At 35.3% G+C, this 18588-nt stretch overlaps 1 protein-coding gene across 1 annotated transcript in view; it reads right to left on the bottom strand.

The window, feature by feature from the left end:
- LOC149788948 (uncharacterized) overlaps nt 1-18588 on the bottom strand; it is an 82734-nt gene that overhangs the window by 39669 nt on the left and 24477 nt on the right. The window contains exons 4-11 of the mRNA XM_089975092.1: nt 17997-18113; nt 13941-14139; nt 11663-11792; nt 9916-10027; nt 7190-7368; nt 4789-4978; nt 1943-2020; nt 710-870 (exon numbers count right to left, since the gene is read on the bottom strand). Coding sequence (XP_089831218.1) covers nt 710-870; nt 1943-2020; nt 4789-4978; nt 7190-7368; nt 9916-10027; nt 11663-11792; nt 13941-14139; nt 17997-18113 — 1166 coding nt within the window. The remainder of the gene's footprint in view (nt 1-709; nt 871-1942; nt 2021-4788; nt 4979-7189; nt 7369-9915; nt 10028-11662; nt 11793-13940; nt 14140-17996; nt 18114-18588) is intronic.

Raw genomic sequence — 18588 nt, 5'->3', positions numbered from 1 at the left:
AACAATGTCAGTAGGTGAAATATGGTCCAAGTCAATGAGGATACAAGAAAATGATAACCAAAACTACAAGAAGTCATTCAAGTTTGAAAACTTGATCATATTGGCCTAGTTTTGGTATGAAAGAGTTACTTTCATCAATTACCTCCAAGTTCATGTATGCAGATAAAATAGGGTCCAATGTATTGGGTGAGTGTGTGCAAATGTAATGAACAAAGTGTGAAACTTGCATCAAATTTACATAGATGGTTGAATTACTTTTATGAAGATGTATAAACAAATTTTTATGAGTGTTATTGAAATAAGAGTCCAAGACACCGAGGTTGTAATGACAAAACTGGTCAAAATATAAAAGGCACAAGCATGCAAATTATGTCAAAGGGACCTAATTTTGGTATGGCGAAGTTATTCTTCTTGAGAGGCATTGTAAGTTTTCACAACTGTAGGTGAATTTGGGATAGAGATATTTAAGTGGTAACAAAATACTGTGAGGGTAATGAATAAATCAGTTGAGTAATATGCAAACAAATGGGCAAAAGGTTTTATTCCCTCCCAATTTCATAGATGAGATAGAATAAGATCTAATAAAATGAATACACTGAATTAAAAAATTCACTTGTACTTATTTGCTTTGGTCTATATCAAAATTTCAAAAGCTTGCTTGCAATTAGGTCATAGAAGACAAGTATTTCATATAATATTCTGTACTTACTTTGTACTGTATTCTTTCCAGAAAGTTTCAAAATCGTCCTTCTCAATTTTCTTGATCATGTCTAGCGTCTTTCTGACAAGCTTCTTCTTGATAACCTTCAGCAATTTGTGTTGTTGCAGAGTTTCTCTGGAAACGTTCAATGGCAGATCATCGGAGTCCACCTAAAATATACAGAGTGTAGGTTAAATTTTTGAAAGTTTACATTGTTCTGATCATTAATGAAACACTTGGTACTACAATATCCATCAGTATATATTTTTGCAATCAAATTATTGCCAATAATCTTTACCTCTGACATTTGACCCATAAGTTTATGCTTTGTTTTTTCCTCTGGTACACATACATGGTACCACTGATTTAATTAGACTTAATGGCTATTTTAAGAATGTGAAATAAATAGCTGACAGTATTGTTGACTTCATGCATATTATATATATCTTGCTGGGACATCTATTAAAGGCAAGAAAATAAATGCCAGAGGGATACAAGATGTGCAAAAAATAAATTCTAAAATAACAATATTTGTTAACAGTTAATACAATAAAGAAAACAGCATACCACCCACCCAAGGCCTAAGTGGCCCGATATTGCTAACCAGCTGACATGGCAGATTATAAATGTAAATTCACACACATACTTAAAACTGCAAAAGGGGAAAGAAAAACTTGGAACACACAGCTGCTTCAAAGTCCCTTTATTCTGGTATCTGTTTTTTTTTCCTAAACCATGTACATAAAAATATACAAGATCATGTACACTTCTCTCGACACAAATACAAAATAGATGACATTAACACTAAACATAAGCATCATTCAAACGAGTTCAATAAATATTGATCATTTTGAAAACATTACAAGTTTAAGTGGATCAAAATGATACATAAACCTTTCATAAAAACTGAAAAACTGAATCAGTCAAATTACAATATATAAACAGGGGTACACATCAATTATCTTGATTATTTTATTAGAATCTTTTTAATAATACTTGGGAACTTTGTATATACACTTAATCTTGTCTGAAAAGTTTCAGTTGAATACACCATCTAATGAAGTTACATGCATATATAACTCTGAAAATGTGCAACCGAGCAGAAAATCTTAACTGCTTATGCTGAAAGAAAAATGATCCCCACATCATGCAATTTGCAACAAGCAAGTAAATTCAATGTTCTAGGTGTTTTATATCGTCATTACTAAAGATAATGATTATATTAAGATAATGTCAACTTACCACTCCTCTGATGAATGACAGGTATTTAGGCATCATATCTTCAAAGTCATCAGTAATAAAAACACGTCTCACATACATCTGTAAAGAAGTGCAAATTTTACACTTTAATTTATAAGAATGGCATTTCAGCTGTTGAAAGTACCTATTTTTATATTAAACAAAATGGAACAAAATATTTGTTTTGTTATTGCAAGAATGTATTTCTTTCAATTATTCAGCTTGGGTACTGTAGATGGTATGACCAAATGTTTGCATGAACTACATTTAAAATGTAGCTTTTATGATGGTGAAGCTAAATTTAATAATATAATACTTACCTGCTATTATATTACTGATTGCTCTATTTTGTCCTAGTGCTAGCACCTATATCAAACAGCAATGACCTCATCATTAGTTTTCATAAAACAAAGATCTCCCGGAGACTGATAAGTTCTTTTAATATATTTATATTCTATCTCTCTATTGTGGCTTTAAAAATGTGAGGTACTTTTGGGTGTGAGAAATTGATAGTTGCAACCCTTTTTCTTCATTTATAGAATCATAAATCTAACTGGGCAAAGCAGATGATCATGATCATCCCCAGCAGACATAACCCAGACTGGGGATTCCAACTGGAACTGCAGCAAGAAACCAAGGTGGCAGCTGAGAGAGACTGAAACATCATTACTGCTGACTCGTAAACAACTCTTTTCCTTTGATAAGGCAAGAATTTCACTCCTCACTGACTCCAGGAAGAGAAGAAACACCATTATAAACATAAAGTTCACAATGGAGCTTCACTCAAAGATTCAAAAGGAGGTTTAGATAATGACAACAGGAAACAAAAAGGTTCCAAAGGCATTAAAAAAGCAAAAGACTGGTTATCTTTGCCAGCCAAGGTTCCAATGTGATAACCATCTACACACTGGCGTATTGAGCAGTTATTTCTGTGCTTCGGGTCTGAATTTCACTGGATGTAGAGCAAGTAACCACATCCAATAAAAAAAAAAAAAACAAGTAGTTCATATCTGAACACTGTTTCTACATTATCGGAATTTTCCAGTGCCAGTCCGTGCTGTACAAATACTTTTCACTCTAAAACACCTGCAGTGGTTTCCCTCAGGTACATAATCATACTTTTGATGTTCAACTTCTTAAGTATCGTTTTTAGGTCAATTGCCCCAACCATTTTCGGCCAATGTACAGTGCACCATGCTACTGGTTAGTTGGCATTACTTACTAAGGGAGGCAGCTTATGAAATTCAATAGATGTCACTAGGATAAAGCTCCAATATCACTGTTATTGGGGCCCCGAGTGGCCAAGTGGTCTAAAGCGCTCTCCATTACGGATCACTGCCATCTCACCTCTATCTGCGTGGGTTCAAGTCTAGGATTCAGCCAATGTGGGTATGTGAGAAAGCTTATCAGTAGCTTCTCCTGGGTAGATGGTTCTTTCTGGGGTTTTCCCAGGTTCTTCCTCCACCATTAATACTGGCTGCCATGTATAGCCTATCGTGTGCTGAAAAATGGTGTCAAACCCTACAACAATAACAACCAATATCACTGTTCTGTCCACTAAGGTGTAGATAGGGTTACATTATCAGAAAGGTGGCTACTGAAGGTGGAGACTGAAAGACTATGACCACTCAAAGATGCTGATCCAACTCTAAAGCAGAGCCCATATAGAAATTAAAGAGGAATGGAGAGGGCTGATCTATAGACCTTAATGGCTGATACATAGCAGACTTTATCCTAAGACAAAAAAGAAGAAAATCTCAGCTGCAGTTATAGAGGGACAAATAGGACTAATGCATGTCCTACTGCACGAATTACAGAATTTTTTTACCCATGGCATTGTAGATCTTGAAAACTGATTGCCTTCTAGCCTTAGCCTTGCAGACAGATTATTTGATATGAGCCAGGTGTGAGGACTAGTGAATTTGTGGAAAGCTGTGAAGAAGGGTCCTCTGTGCTGCAACATTAGATCCTTTCTTGGTAATTCACCTAGGTTCACCGACTAATAGGTTGAGAAAAAGATCAATGAACCACAATCACTTTAGTCACAAAGAAGCTTTCAGGAAAAAGGGTGACTCTGAGGTCCTGACTTGGATTATTCTGAATGGTAGGAATACAGATGATCCCACCTTGGACTGAGGCATCCGTCATCAATGTCATCTCTCATTAGTTTTCCAATGTGATGAAAAAGTATCTGGTGCTGACTGGTGCAGAGATATTCTTTGTGAAACTTTTCATCCATGTCTGGAAAGGCTGTCCACTTGAATATTTCTGTTGCCTGGAATGTGGCAGAATAAGGCTAATCTCCAAAATTGTTCAATGCAGAAGGTTTCCAGACTTCCAAGCAGAGAGAAGGGGCACACATTCCCCCTTTAAGACTTGGGTATGCTATTATCAACATTTTATCAACAACACCCATTATGTAGCAATGTCTCATGAAGGGATAAAAAAAACAGCATATATTTCTAAAGTCTTGATATAGCAGGAAAATATTCCCCAAACCACATGCAGTGTAAATGAATTCTGGCCTGAAATCTTTTCTAAATTTCCCACCAACTCAGATTGTGACAAATTCTGAATCCAAGTGCAAGTGGGCAGGAGGTCCTTGCAAGGTCTCGTTTGCAGTAGAGGCCATATGAAGCCTTCCTAGGTTAACAAAGTCTCCTGCTACATTCAGGGTTGCCAGGAGAGAGGGGTAGAAGTAAGCATCCAGTCTTGCTCTGTTGTTAGAACATGGCCAGTCCACTGATGGGTGAAAATAAAATCATACTTCCAGTTTTTGTATTACTACTATTAAAATTAAATGCCATTGTGATTACAAAGAACTTTTTCCACATAAGAGTTTTACTTACCTTAAGTCCATCCATCTTCTTGCCATAGTTGCCAAACATATCATGAGGTGCTGTCTTTGGTATGTACAGAATGGATTTAAAGGTGACCTCTCCCTCTGCTACGAAATGAATCTTGGCTAGGGGATTGTCACTGGTTTTACTGATGGACTTGAAGAATTCATTATACTCATCTTCTGTGATATCAGCAATCCTGTAATGCAGAAATGCTGCTGTTATTTATGATGGTCTCTGACTCAAGTGTTCAGAACAATTCCAATTTCTTACACTCTGCTGATAATTCTAAAAACTTACCATTTTCAGGACTGACACAATGCATTGGTTTCAAACAAGTTGCTTTCAATTTTTAATTCCAGAATTTTAAAGCAGTTCATTTAAGAGTTTGATATTTCAAACACATGATTTTGGTTGTTTGTAATTTTTAAAAAAGAAGCCAGAAACTTGGGGGGTGTGTGTGTATTCTGGGGGTCCAACAGTTGGGCTTCAGGGGGCAGCAACACTAGATCAGGTGTCCAAAAATGAATTTCAGACTGGAAGCATACAAAACTGAGCTTCATCATCAATCCATCCTAATCTCCATACAATTCTGTTGTGATATCAGGATCAGATGATTCTGTATTGATACTTGTATGGGTAAAAGTTGTAAACGAAAATAAAATAATCAGGGCATCAACTAAGTCTGATTCCAGATCACATTATATGGGGGTGGGGATGGCTTGCAATACTGCCCAACTTTAAACTATTTTTTTTGAAGATTTTCACACTGTTTCTGGTCTCATTGACCAACTAAGTTCCCACTTACTTTGCATTCCAGATATTCAGATTTCCACACATTTTCATACCATTATGCAAACTTTTGTCTTGAAGTCTCTATCATCAGTATGAGATGCCATGCATATAAAAAAAAAATGCTTCTGTTTCCATCCCCAAAAGTTTTTGTTATGCAAAGATTCATCAGAAAAGTTGAAACGTTTGACCAATCGCTATCATACACTGGCAACAATTGTCAATTACAATGTGGAACAAAATATTTTACGATTTTCGTTCAAGTTATATTTTTATGGAATGAATCAAATGTGGACTGTTGTTTAACAAAAGTACCTTGAAGGGACTAATGCTCTGCTCCCACTATCAGAGAATCCCATGTCCACTACTGTGGTACGTCATTTTAGTCCGACTGTCTCAGCACTAAATAACCTACTTGTGCTGCTGCACCATAAAGCACTATCTACTAAGCAACATTTTCAAGATGGACACTAAAGTGACAATGCTAGATGTCAGACGGACAACATTTCAGGCCCAACTAGACACCATACGAAGTCTTGTGGTGAAACCCATGATGACATTTAGGACGAGTAGCCACAAAGATTTTCATGATGATGCCCTGGTAGCTATAGTGATGTCAGATTGGAACCATGTTCTTGTACTACCAACTAGACATGATAAGTGTTCTGGTGAAACCTCCATTGCAACATGACCATACATTTATGAGATAGTAATAATAGGATTTCCAAGATGGCCATTGTGATGACCATACTGGGAGTTACATCAACACCATTTTGAAAAAACATTTTCAAACAAATTATGTAAAAAATTCCATCCCATGAAAGTATTGGGCTACTGTCATGATGAGATAACATCTTTAATGTTAAGGAGACAAGATACTGATTGTAATGTATTGACAATCATAAAGACAAATTTATATATCCAAGTTGTCCTACTGTATGGAAACTTAGGTGATAATAACCTATGTATGTACATTGGTCACAATTACGTGAACACAGTGCAATTGTTAAATCATCTAGTAGACACTAAAAGAGTTTTTTTTTGATGGTATGCTAAAGAATTATTTCTTCATAACTAAATGCATGGAAGATCATGTGGCCATTTCTACTTCAGGCATCCGCTGTACCACATCAAGACAGGGACATTTGCAGATAGTTCTCTCTCTCACACACACATCAATTAACTCTATAAGGGAGTGTTTCCTTACACAAAATGATGCAAGAATAGTTGTTAACTTGTGCCAGTGATGGGTAAAATTTTGATTCAATAGATTTGCAAGGCTTGGGTTTCGTGATCCATCAACATTTACTGATCTCATATTTGCAGTTTTACATCAATTTTGATCCCGAGGCAAACACAAGCACCAAAAAAGTGACTGCTATGTCTTGCTCTCAATAACACGAGTTTAAGAATAATCAAATTAATAGCAATAATTACTTTCAGAATCATGTGACAAATACAATTAGTGCTCTAGCGTATATTAAGTTTCATCCTTCCATGTAACCCTGAGATTTTCTTAATGTAGGAATGAACTTTATAGACATGAACACTAAATTCTCTGCCAACCTACAACAAACAAAATGATCTAAATGTTATTCCTTGCTCTTTTTAAGCTTACTTCCTAGTCCAGATTGGCTTGATGTTGTTGATAAGCTCCCAATCCCAAACAGTTTTGCTGACTTTCTTGGTTTTTGGTTTCTCCTCTTCCTCTTCTACCTTTGCCTCATCTTCATCTTCACCTTCCTCCTTTTTCTCAGCTTCTTCTGGTTCCTCCAAAGGCTCTTCGACTTCCTGTGTCTAGTGGATACAAAAATGTGGACATGAATTTTAAAAAAAACAGCCTAACTGCTGCAAACCTAACCAGTTCATTTATGATACAGGGTTGGGAAGATACAAAGTGAACCACACCCTAGCACGATGAAAATTTCATCCAAACAATGGTTGAACATTGTTGCTATTTATCTAGCATTAAAAATGTAAATATTATTACACGTCTGATTTCACTACATAGTCTACATTTATCATTATATTGCTGCACATAATTTACAATGAAGTAGGTATAAATGTAAATGTATAGACTTCTACTGTGTCCACTCTGGATACAAGATTTAATAAACACAGTAATAAAAAAGATCTACAGTAAAATGTCAATCAATGGATGCTTCTATTAGCAAATCATATGCAATTGTGATCACTGGTTGGTTGATTGTCTAGTTACAGTTTATTGGCACATCAGCACAAAAAAGATGAATTACTTCTCTGGCATTGTTAATTACTTCTCTGGTATTGTTAATTAACTGCCTTGTTCACAGATGAATATTGCAAAGCGCTACATGACTGAGAAATAGGACATTTGTCCAAATTCACAATTTTCAGTCAATCTATAAAGACAAAATGATAAAAACATGTTTGGGAAGAACATAACAAATGCAGAACTGCCAACCCTCCAGACTCGCAACTAGTGAAAAGTATTATAAAAATTAGTGAATTTTAAACACAACTGGTGAAAAATTATATCATGACACTAACTTAGCCACTTTGATGGCCAGTACTGCATGCATTACATGAAAATCCCAAAAACAAAAACATTTACATTGATTACATGTACTACTTTACTTGCAGCCAAATTTACTGATATACACAAACTTCATACTATTTGTCATGATATGATGCTGTGGCAGTTTTAAACTTTCTCAATCAGTTGTTCTAGGATTTAACGCCATTTTTCAGCACAAGATAGGCTATACATGGCGGCCAGTATAACTGGTGGAGAAAGAACCATGGAAAGTTTCCAGGGAAGAACCACCAACCCATGAGAAGCTACTGGCAGGTTTTCCCACGTACCCATGCTAGCCGAGTGTTTGACTCGAGCCCACGCAGACAGGTGATATGGCAGTGATCCGGAATGGTGAGTGCTTTTAGACCACTCGGCCACCCTCCTCAATCACGCCATGGTAAATTTGTTTTCAAAACAGTTGAGGCTTTTTGTCTGCTGGGTAATCTTGGTGACTAAAATTGTTACAAATTTTAAGCACTTAAGGAGGCACTAAAATTTGTCTTATTTTTCTCACAATAGGAAAAAATATTTCACTGTCACTGTTGCTGATCTAAAACTTAGAAAGACAGGTTATGTTCAACAAGAAAGTTCACAAAAAATGCTTCAGCACTGGCAGCATGATGGGCTAGAGCAGGTGGCTTCAAGTACTCCAAAACTGAAATCTACATAGTTCATGTATGATAGGTAAATTGTAATCAACAATACCAGCCCTTGTGCACATTCCCAATTGTAAAATTCATGGCACACACTGTGCAAAATGCATAATGTAAATCGATGTTTGATGGCTGAATGCTAGGCCAAATTTTGGTGTACTTCAATCTATACTTACTTCACTTTTTGTGGAATACCAATTTTTTTTCCTTGGAGGTGAAAACATTTTAAATGCAGTGTAGTTTAATTACAAAATGGCATTAATCCAGAAACGTCAAAGGGTGATCGATTAATGGTGTCGGCGCATGCGTGGAAAACTGAACTCGAGCAAATTATGATATATGCTAATCTTTCAATCTAAAAAATTCCAACACTCGGAAAAGCTGTCATGTAGTTTCCCAGGCTATGTGCTTTTTGCTACCAATGTGCTTCTTCACATCGTCTATGCCACCATGCCTGATGCTAAAATTTGTGACTCACTGTGTGCAGAAAGCATGGTGTATATCAGTATTTGATGGTTGAAGGCACAGCCAATTTATTTTATATTCCAAACTAAACCTCACTTTTTGTGCAATACATTCTTTTTCCATAGTGGTGAAGACGTTTTCAAGATGCGACGCAGAATGGTAATTCAAATCAGTGTTGGTGGCGTATGCAGAGAAAAATTCTGGTTAGACCCAGGTTTCTTTCAAAAGCATTTGTAAGACTATTCTTATACATTCAGATTAAAATATGCTAAAATGCTTGCTACTGGGCCAACTGTACCAATCGGCCATAGTTCTAATATCACGACTAGCAGTACCAGACAGTTTCGGCAACTGCCTATATGATGACTAGCACTTAACGGGAAAATTTAACATAATTGAGAAATGGGGAATTCATTTTTTTGTTGCATGCAGCATGAATCTGCGAATTGCTGTAGAAAGTCGTGACATTGATGACAAAATTGTGAGGGTTGGCAGCTATGCAAATGGTACAGGTGACTTAGATATAAAAATTGGTTTGTTCTGCATAACATTACATCTTGCTTGTGAACCTTGATGGTGCAACTTCTCTATTTAATACAAATTTTAACACAAACATTACTACCAAATATAAGGATACCTATATCTCACACACAACTTTTAGACAGATACCTTGCTAGTCCAAAGATAGATGCTGAAGTTGATAAACTGACTGTATTTCTTAACCAAGTCTTTCAATGTGTTCTCCTCCAGGAAGTCATGGGCCTCTTCCTTCAAGTGCAGGCTATGAAAAAATATAGCAAAGGATATGTTTATTTAATTTCAGTCTTTTAGCACAACAGAGAAAAAAGATTTACTTATTTTGCATCCCAAAATGTAATGTCTCTCCCAATATACTTATTGATTGTTGCAACCTCATCAAATTAGGTTTAATTGTCCAACAAACTATGATGGAATTCACTCAAGATTTAATTTTTTTTTAAAATAAAAAAGCAGACATTTATCCAGGTATTAATTGTCAGAATCCCCTTGCTCTAAAATTTCATGCATGTTACCAATACAGTTTTAGAAATGTTGAACCTCAAATTTAAAATAAATTCTCCAAGATCTGTCATGTTTATGAATCCACGGCCTGACCCAATTGGCAAAACATGTGCTTATACAGAAAACTGAGACAAGACTGGTTTGCATAGTTTGAGAAACATGCTGCACATTGACCCTGCAAATCAGACTGAAGTCAAGTCCTGTCCATGGTTACACTGCAAACTGCTTTGTTTTGATTCTGTAAAGCACTTATAGGATTCTGTTTTGCTGCAACCTCAAATAATATGCATTTGTATGTGTGTGTGAGATTTGGATTTTTAATGTAGCTTTAACAATTTTTCAGTCATATCACTAAGATGTCTGCAATGTGGCAGTTTACAGTGATGTCTAGCACTAGGGCATCATGTCGCAGACATGTAGCGTGATGTCCCACCCAGTCATATTATCCAGACACCAGGCTGACCAGTCCTAATACTAACCTCTTAATGCTGAGCGCCAAGCGAGGCAGCTGTTAGTACCATTTTTTAAGTCTTTGGTATGACTTAACCGGGGATTGAATTCAAATTCCTGCATCTCAGATGCTCTAACCACATGGCCAATGGAGAGGTCAAATACTATGCACATAGTTTGCTCCAAGCTTGAATTCATGAAGCCTGCAGACATATTGCCAAATTAAACTGTGGGAACTAAGGAATTGACAAACCCAAAGTTACAAGCCTGGCATTAGTTTTTCAAGATTCTTCCCCTTTCCCTATGCCTGTGGTCCATTATGGGTGACTATTTAAATATCAACCATAAATGTGTTTTACAAAATATTTTACTGCTACTGTCAGTAAATTTACCTTTCGATTACAGATCAATAAATTTACATAGGATGCCAAAATCTAGTTTATTTAAACTCCTGTGGGCATGAAAAATAATCTGATCTTGCAAGTTTAGATAAGATGCAACAAAATTTACACTATCTAAGGTCATACAAGCCATTCTGACAAATCAGGGTCTTACAGATCTTGTGCTCTGAGCCCAGCTACAAGAATGCTATGTCCAGGCTACCATATGTTGAAGTCAGGTAGCCTACTGGGCCACCATATCATTAATTTAACCAATATTTTTTGCAAAGTGTACCTAAACCAATATTTACCAATGGACAATAATTATTAATGACACACAAATACTATCCTTAAACTATCAATTTCATATTCAAGTGTTTTCTTTCTCTTCTCTGGGCTACCTAATTTAAGATGGCTACCAGGTTCTTTTCCTAGAAGTCCAACAGGACACTATCATAGTTTGAAATTTGTCAGATCCTTTTAAATTGATATACAAGATGAATGGTAGTCTACTCTACAGAAAATTAAACGGTGGAATCAAATACCTAACAGTAGTGCCTCTACCCAGTGTGTTACCCCTGGGATCCTTTGCAACACTGAAGGAGTTGGCATCTGATTCCCAAATGTACTGTTCATCATCATTATGCTTGGAGGTCACAACCACTCTGTCAGACACTAAAAGGAAAGATGTTACAATGCATTTACTAAGATTAGGAAGCTTTAAATGAATTGAGCACTTCTAAACATCTAATCAAAATACATCATTTACTATACTGTTCATAGTTATTCACATATAATTTGTGTGCAATTCTTAATTTTTCCCAAGGTGGATTGTTCATGAAAATAGCTAGATGACTATAATCACTAAACAAGATGCTACATAAAAAATTCCAGTTGCCCTCCTCTCCTTACAAGTGAAAATGGGACAATCAAAAATCACAAAGTGGACATGGACTGATAATTTCTCCTTCATGACAACAGGTTGCTAGCAAGCCAGTCCCAATATGGCAGGACAAAAGGTAAAAGGCTGTCTCATTATCACACTAAGAGTTAAAGCCCCAATGCTGTAGTTATGCGCAAAAGTCATATCCCAAATCATCTGAATAATACTGAATCCTGACAGATACTGGTTCAAAACATTGTTGGGTTCCATTAAAAGAAGATAATATTGACACATCATCTTATGAGCCATGTAATTTCTCCCAAGCTGAGAAATCCAGCCATTTTTCACATGCATATGAATTAATCCGACATTGATTAGTGACACTGTGGGTCAACTGATCTAAGTTGAAAGCTGAACACAAGATTTGATGACTCACCATTGCAAACATAAGAAGCCAACGTCATGCACAAGTTAGCCCTTCCAAATATTCCAGCACACCAGCTGATCACCAATAAGCACACTTAAGTCTTATTTTTGTTGAATGCATGCTTTTTCTTCTCAGATCAACTTTAAAAAAGTGGGCTTGTCTATCTATATTCCCTCTCGAATCAGTGTGTGCACCATGGGTGAATGTTGTTGTTATTAGATTAGTCACATACGGAATTTGTTGAATGTATCACATCACTACTTTTGGAGAACTCCAATAAAGAACAATATTATGAGCGACTTTGTTGACTGAAATAAGGGGTGGCACCTCTTAATTCTAAACTGAATATTTGAATGTCGTTTAAACCTAACATCTTGATTATTTCAATGAACAAATGGTTTATGCCATATCTTTTATAACAAGTCATTTCCTTCCTTCCAAACTTTAGTTAGACTAGAAGAATGGTGCAATTTATGGTAACGAGTGATATTGGGGCTTTAAGTCGGCAATATTTACAAGGGTGAACAGCTAAGTAATTTTACAATGTGTAAACATTTATAAAATCATTTCAAGTAACACCATGCATGTGGTTGTCAGTGATGCATGAGCTGCTCAATCCAATTAAATAACAAAATTTCACATCTGTTTAAGAAAACTGTTTATTAAATTTGTGCAATCAATTCTTTTCATAAAGTAATGACGTGAGTGTCACCTCAAACGTTGCACTGATAGGAAAAGTGTTGAAGTTGACAAGAATTGGTTGCACTGATAGGAAATAAGATGAATTGACAAGAATTGACTGTACTGCACACTGTACATCATGCTGACTTTATTGATGATGCCGACAAAGACTTATTAAAACTACATTATTTACCTTTCAAAAATGTGTTCTTTAACAGAACCTATGACTATTACTATTTTTATTGTAAGAAACACTTATAAGTTTTTAAGTCAATGCAGTTTCTTGGTCACAGAAGATCCCAGAAAAACATCCTATGTGCACAACCAGGCAACAAGTCCAGTTTAATTGATTTTTTTCAAAAGATACATAAATGTAGCAGCATGAAACAATATGATGTCCTATGGATACCTGACCTAATATTGTCAGATATATTTGACAAAAACGCGTCCTATAAATTGAACCCTTTCACAATGATTTAAAAGATGTTTTCCAAAGAAAGAATCGCAGGTTTCGGTGAGGTATGGCAAGTGCATTGTGAATTGTTTACATATAAACAGCCAACAACTGTAAGCCTAAAAAATAAAATGCTTATTTCGTGATATTTATATATAACAATATCTGAACAGGGTAAGCCCATATCTACCATGTAAAAATGAACCAGTATATCTGGGTCTACAATGTTCATTTGAGATCATAACTAAAATGACAACTTTGACCATGGCCTGCTGCCACATAATGTACAGGTAGATTCAAGTAAATGTTTGCAAAGAGGTCTGTGTTACAGACGTATATACAGTAGATTCTTGGGAGAATAAATCTCAAGAAACTCACCAAGGAATGTTGAGTAGAATCCGACACCAAACTGTCCAATAAGGTCAGTCATCTCTGTTGTTGATGATGCATCACCAAGCTTAGTGAGGAACTCACTGGTTCCTGACTTGGCAATAGTTCCTAGGTTGTTTATCAGGTCTGCTTTTGTCATACCAATTCCAGTATCAGTGACGTGGAGTACATGGTGTTCTTTGTCAGCCTAGAAAAAGTTTACATGATAATGAGATTCTAAGAAACAGAATGGTCTAAAAATTTTAATATTCAAACAGATCACGCAATCTCCACTGTAAACAGAATAACAATTTTATTCATAAAAATTTGATTCCGAATTGGTTTAAAAACAAAAACCAGCATGAAAGACAAAAATTCGGAAGTCTTACTTACCTGCAGTCTCAATAACAATTTCACATTATGAGATAAATTAACCCCAAGTTGTCAAATTCAGAAGTCACATCCCGATTTTTAGGAGTCTATGCAGATGGCTGATACCAACCATGGCAGACTTTGATCTCTCAGTGCATAATGCACTGCCACTAGTCTAGTCTATGTTGTTCACATAATATCAGAATGGGGAAATAAGGACAGATCATGATCGGCAAGAACAATAAACACCTGCATGTACTCTGTTGGTATAAGTAAGCTGATGATGTCTGAGAAATGTGGAAATAAAAATGTGACATGCACTCATCCAAAGGGATATTGGCAACTGACTGACAGTCACACAATGGACTAGGGTAGCATAAAATGTCACTGTAACACGATGCATATTCAATACCCACCTTAAAGGATACTGGCAACTGACTCAGTCACACAGTGTGTAGGAATTTTAAAAATATTGCATACACAAGGTATTTGTTTATTACTCACCCAAAGGAAAATTTATAACTGAACACAGGAAGCAAACAGAAATCCACGTGATGATTAGCATAGCCAAGTTATTTACCTTTGATTTCTGCATCAATAATATGCGCAATGAGAACATATCCAGCTTCATCTTGGTCAAATCTACATCATGTATATAGTATTTTGTAGAATTGGGTACTCTAATACTGGTTCATAAACTTACATGTGCTCTAGGGAAAATGATTCTTCTAGCAACAAGTTTTGGTTCTAGAATTTCCATACAGACAGTATGAATTTAGTTGACAATTTATTTTCAATCTGAAAATTGCCTAATCGGCTTATGTAAATGAAAGATACAAAATACTTCTAAATATCAACATTGACATTTTTTGTTTCTTACAATAGTTTAGAAGCAGTTTTTTTCTGACCAAGGAACAAACACATACCCTGTAATGTATTACATTAATGATAGGAAATTTCTGTAATGGCACAATCTGGTCTCACTCTTATTAGCCAAAAGTTAGTTGTTAATAAATGCTTTCTATTTCATGTTAAAATTCTAAGTAATCTATGCACGCTTAAATGATTTTCACCCAATCCTAAAAATATTTCATAATACACTAATTTAATGAAAAAGTTTGGGGTTTCAGACAGTCAATATTGTATGTAATATCTTAAAGCTTCTTACAAGAAATAAATGAATGTCAGACCTCTTTTCTGGCAGGAAAGTAATGCAGCATATATTCAACATGCCACAATTTGTAAAAATTTTAAGTGATAGTTACAGATACCCATTTTAGCATTCTATTTCATTACAACAATGAAAAGAATACGAATATATGCAATTACTTGAACATTTTTAACCATTTTAATGGGAACAGTTTTGGTAGTATTATATTTCAAAAGAAGATGAACTATATATGGATATATGCAAATGCATTATTATGTACTTACAACTTTTTCACTGCATTTAGAAAATTCAAGTTTTCTCTTTAAATTCTGTAATAGCCTTTAATGATCAAAAAATGAAGGTAAATTTCATAATTCTGTTATTTTCAAATCTTTTCTTTTTCTTATCAATATCATACTACAACATTGGAAACTTGTTTACGAATTAAGAAAAGAGGTGTTTTGCATTTGGCAAACCAACAAAATTAGGAAGATTACTGATACTTTGCCAAAGAATGTGCATGATTTACTAACTGACATTACTGGAGACGTACAGGATTGGAATGCATGATTTTTATCATACATGATATGCCTTTACATGAATGGTCCAGGGGACGACTAAACAAGCCCACACAAAGTGGAATTTTATTAAACTATTACAATCTTTATAGAGACCATTTTCCCTACAAGAGTCTTGCTGGATTGGTATGTCAAAATCAGAACAATGACTTCATGAATACCTTTAATCTTGAAAATAATTTGTTACAAACTTTACTAAGCCAATAAATATGATAGCAGGCATATGTTTACATTTCTTTTTAAATGTATTTTTTAAAAAAAGCATGCTGAGCTGCTATTACTGTTACAGTGCAGTACTGTTTCAACTACAAATCTATCTATGCCCCCCCACCCCGTATTCTTCATCTAACCTATTCATTTACATTACCATATATACTCACTTGAAAGTCTGTCTAGCTGCAAATAACAAAGGCCCTAACATGCCATCACACAATGTGCTCGCAGACCAGGGTCTGTGTTTGTTTCTTATAAACATTCCTCCTGACAAACTGCAAAGACCCAGATCTGCCAGCATGATATGTGATGACAGAACTGGTTCTCTGCAGCCTGCAGCTGGGTTTGACTTAAAAGCAAGGACATACAGAACTGGTTTCACAAAGTTGTAATTAGGGACAAGTATATAGGTATTTATTATTGCAGGTTTCAAAACCTGATAAAAACTGCCAAGAAATCCTCTCAACTTTCAAGATGCTTAAACAATGGATCATTTCAAAGCACCACTTCAGTGAACTGCATGTTAAACAAGTTTTGTTTAATATGTCAAAACTATTTACATTTTGACAACTTGATGCTTCAATTCAGAGACATTTTTGGTACTTTAGCCCAGTTTAAGAAATTGATTCATGCTAGCATACTGGCATTATGCAACTGTATGTAATTACTCTCACAAGGCATCCAAAAGAGTCAACATTTGCAAGTAAAAATTGTCAAGTTGTTGAGAAGCTGCATATTTTAGCAAACAAATCAACCAAAACTGCATGAAGAAAGTTTTAAACAGATTCAAATTATTCAAAAACAATATAATTTTCAAGCACTAAATCTAAAATTTCAGTACTTTCCCCATGTCACAAGATAGTCTATGCTTTATGATTGTGCATAGGATCAACTCAGTGCTTCTGGGACAAGTTTTGGATGTTCCATCCAGGTTTGAAATTATAGAACATGTACTTGCTTGCTGTGAGCACACTCCTTCCAACAGAGCCATATAACTGATGCACCCTTAACTGGTCTAGGTCACTAATCCATATGATGCATTCTTGAAAGCATGATTAGAACCTCAATGATTAAGGCTCAGTCCGGAATTGCATATATTGCATTCTCAAAATATCTTACTGACTTTCAAAAAATACAATTAGTCCAAAACCACCCACTTAATTTTTAAAAAATTCATATAGTCCTAAATGAGGAAGTAAATACAATTTATTAAGTTTTTGTCGAGCTCAGAAGCCAAAAATAGCTTCCAGTTGGTTGTCATATAGCTACTCCAGTTTGAAAGGTAACTAGAGTGCTGTCCTACAAGGCTACAGGTAATGTTAAAGGGAGTTAATAAATATAGCCAGTTAATGAACTTTTAATCTAACTGGAAAAATAGCTTTGAGATTCAGTAACATAATGTAATAAAGCAGTTTCCTGCTCCTTTTTCCCCCAAAAGACAACATAACAATAAAGGAAAGAAAAACCTATTTGATGTACAAGAAGCTATTAATATAGTCTGGAATAACCAAATTAGTCTTCAAGCTGCTGATTCTGAGACAGTTTGACACTTCTATACCCTATTACAATGTTATAATGGACAACATTAACAAAAGAAATAAAACCTGCAATTCGCATAATATAACCTATTCCAATTTAATGACAGACAAGAGAAGAAGAAAAAAAATTAAGAAAAAGATCCACTCTTTTACATATATTTATCACAGCTTGAAAATACATCAGTCACTGCAGCAGCAATAACTGTGCACCTACCTTGATTTTGATACTAAGCTCCTGTGTAGCTGCCAAAGCATTCTTATCTGTTAATGATAAGAACCGAATTTTGTCTAAAGCATCTGAGGCATTGGATATCAATTCTCTCAGGAAAATCTGCAATTGAAAATGACAGCATTCTGTAATCAACGATTCGCAACTTTTACATCATTTTAACTGATTAATACAGGCATTGTATTAGCCATGGACAACACATTACAGAATTTATTTTGTTACATATCAAGAAGAACTTTTGGAACACATGAAAAAAAAGTGTTATCAATCTAAGAAAATTGTATTAAGGAACTCATGTTCTACAGCCTGAAAAGAATTTTCAAGAATCCAAGATAAGACCATTTCTTTTTTTTTTTAAATGCAGAGTAATGAAACCGTCTGATATTCTTGAGAAACTTGCAGCAAAACAGTCTTGTGCTTTCATTAAGATGTTCACAGGATATATCTGAGTAGTCCAAATTAACTGTCATAACCTTGAACTGTTGATTGTGGATCAATTAACTTGTCTCAGACAAAAACCCAACGATATAATAACATGATTTTTGGTTAAATCTGTAAGGAATATTTCATGTAAAAT

Source organism: Sinohyriopsis cumingii, chromosome 11 (assembly GCF_028554795.1).
Source record: "Sinohyriopsis cumingii isolate HCF-2022 chromosome 11, ASM2855479v2, whole genome shotgun sequence".
In the NCBI taxonomy this organism is placed as follows: domain Eukaryota; kingdom Metazoa; phylum Mollusca; class Bivalvia; order Unionida; family Unionidae; genus Sinohyriopsis; species Sinohyriopsis cumingii.
This window is presented reverse-complemented; position numbering and strand designations above follow the sequence as displayed.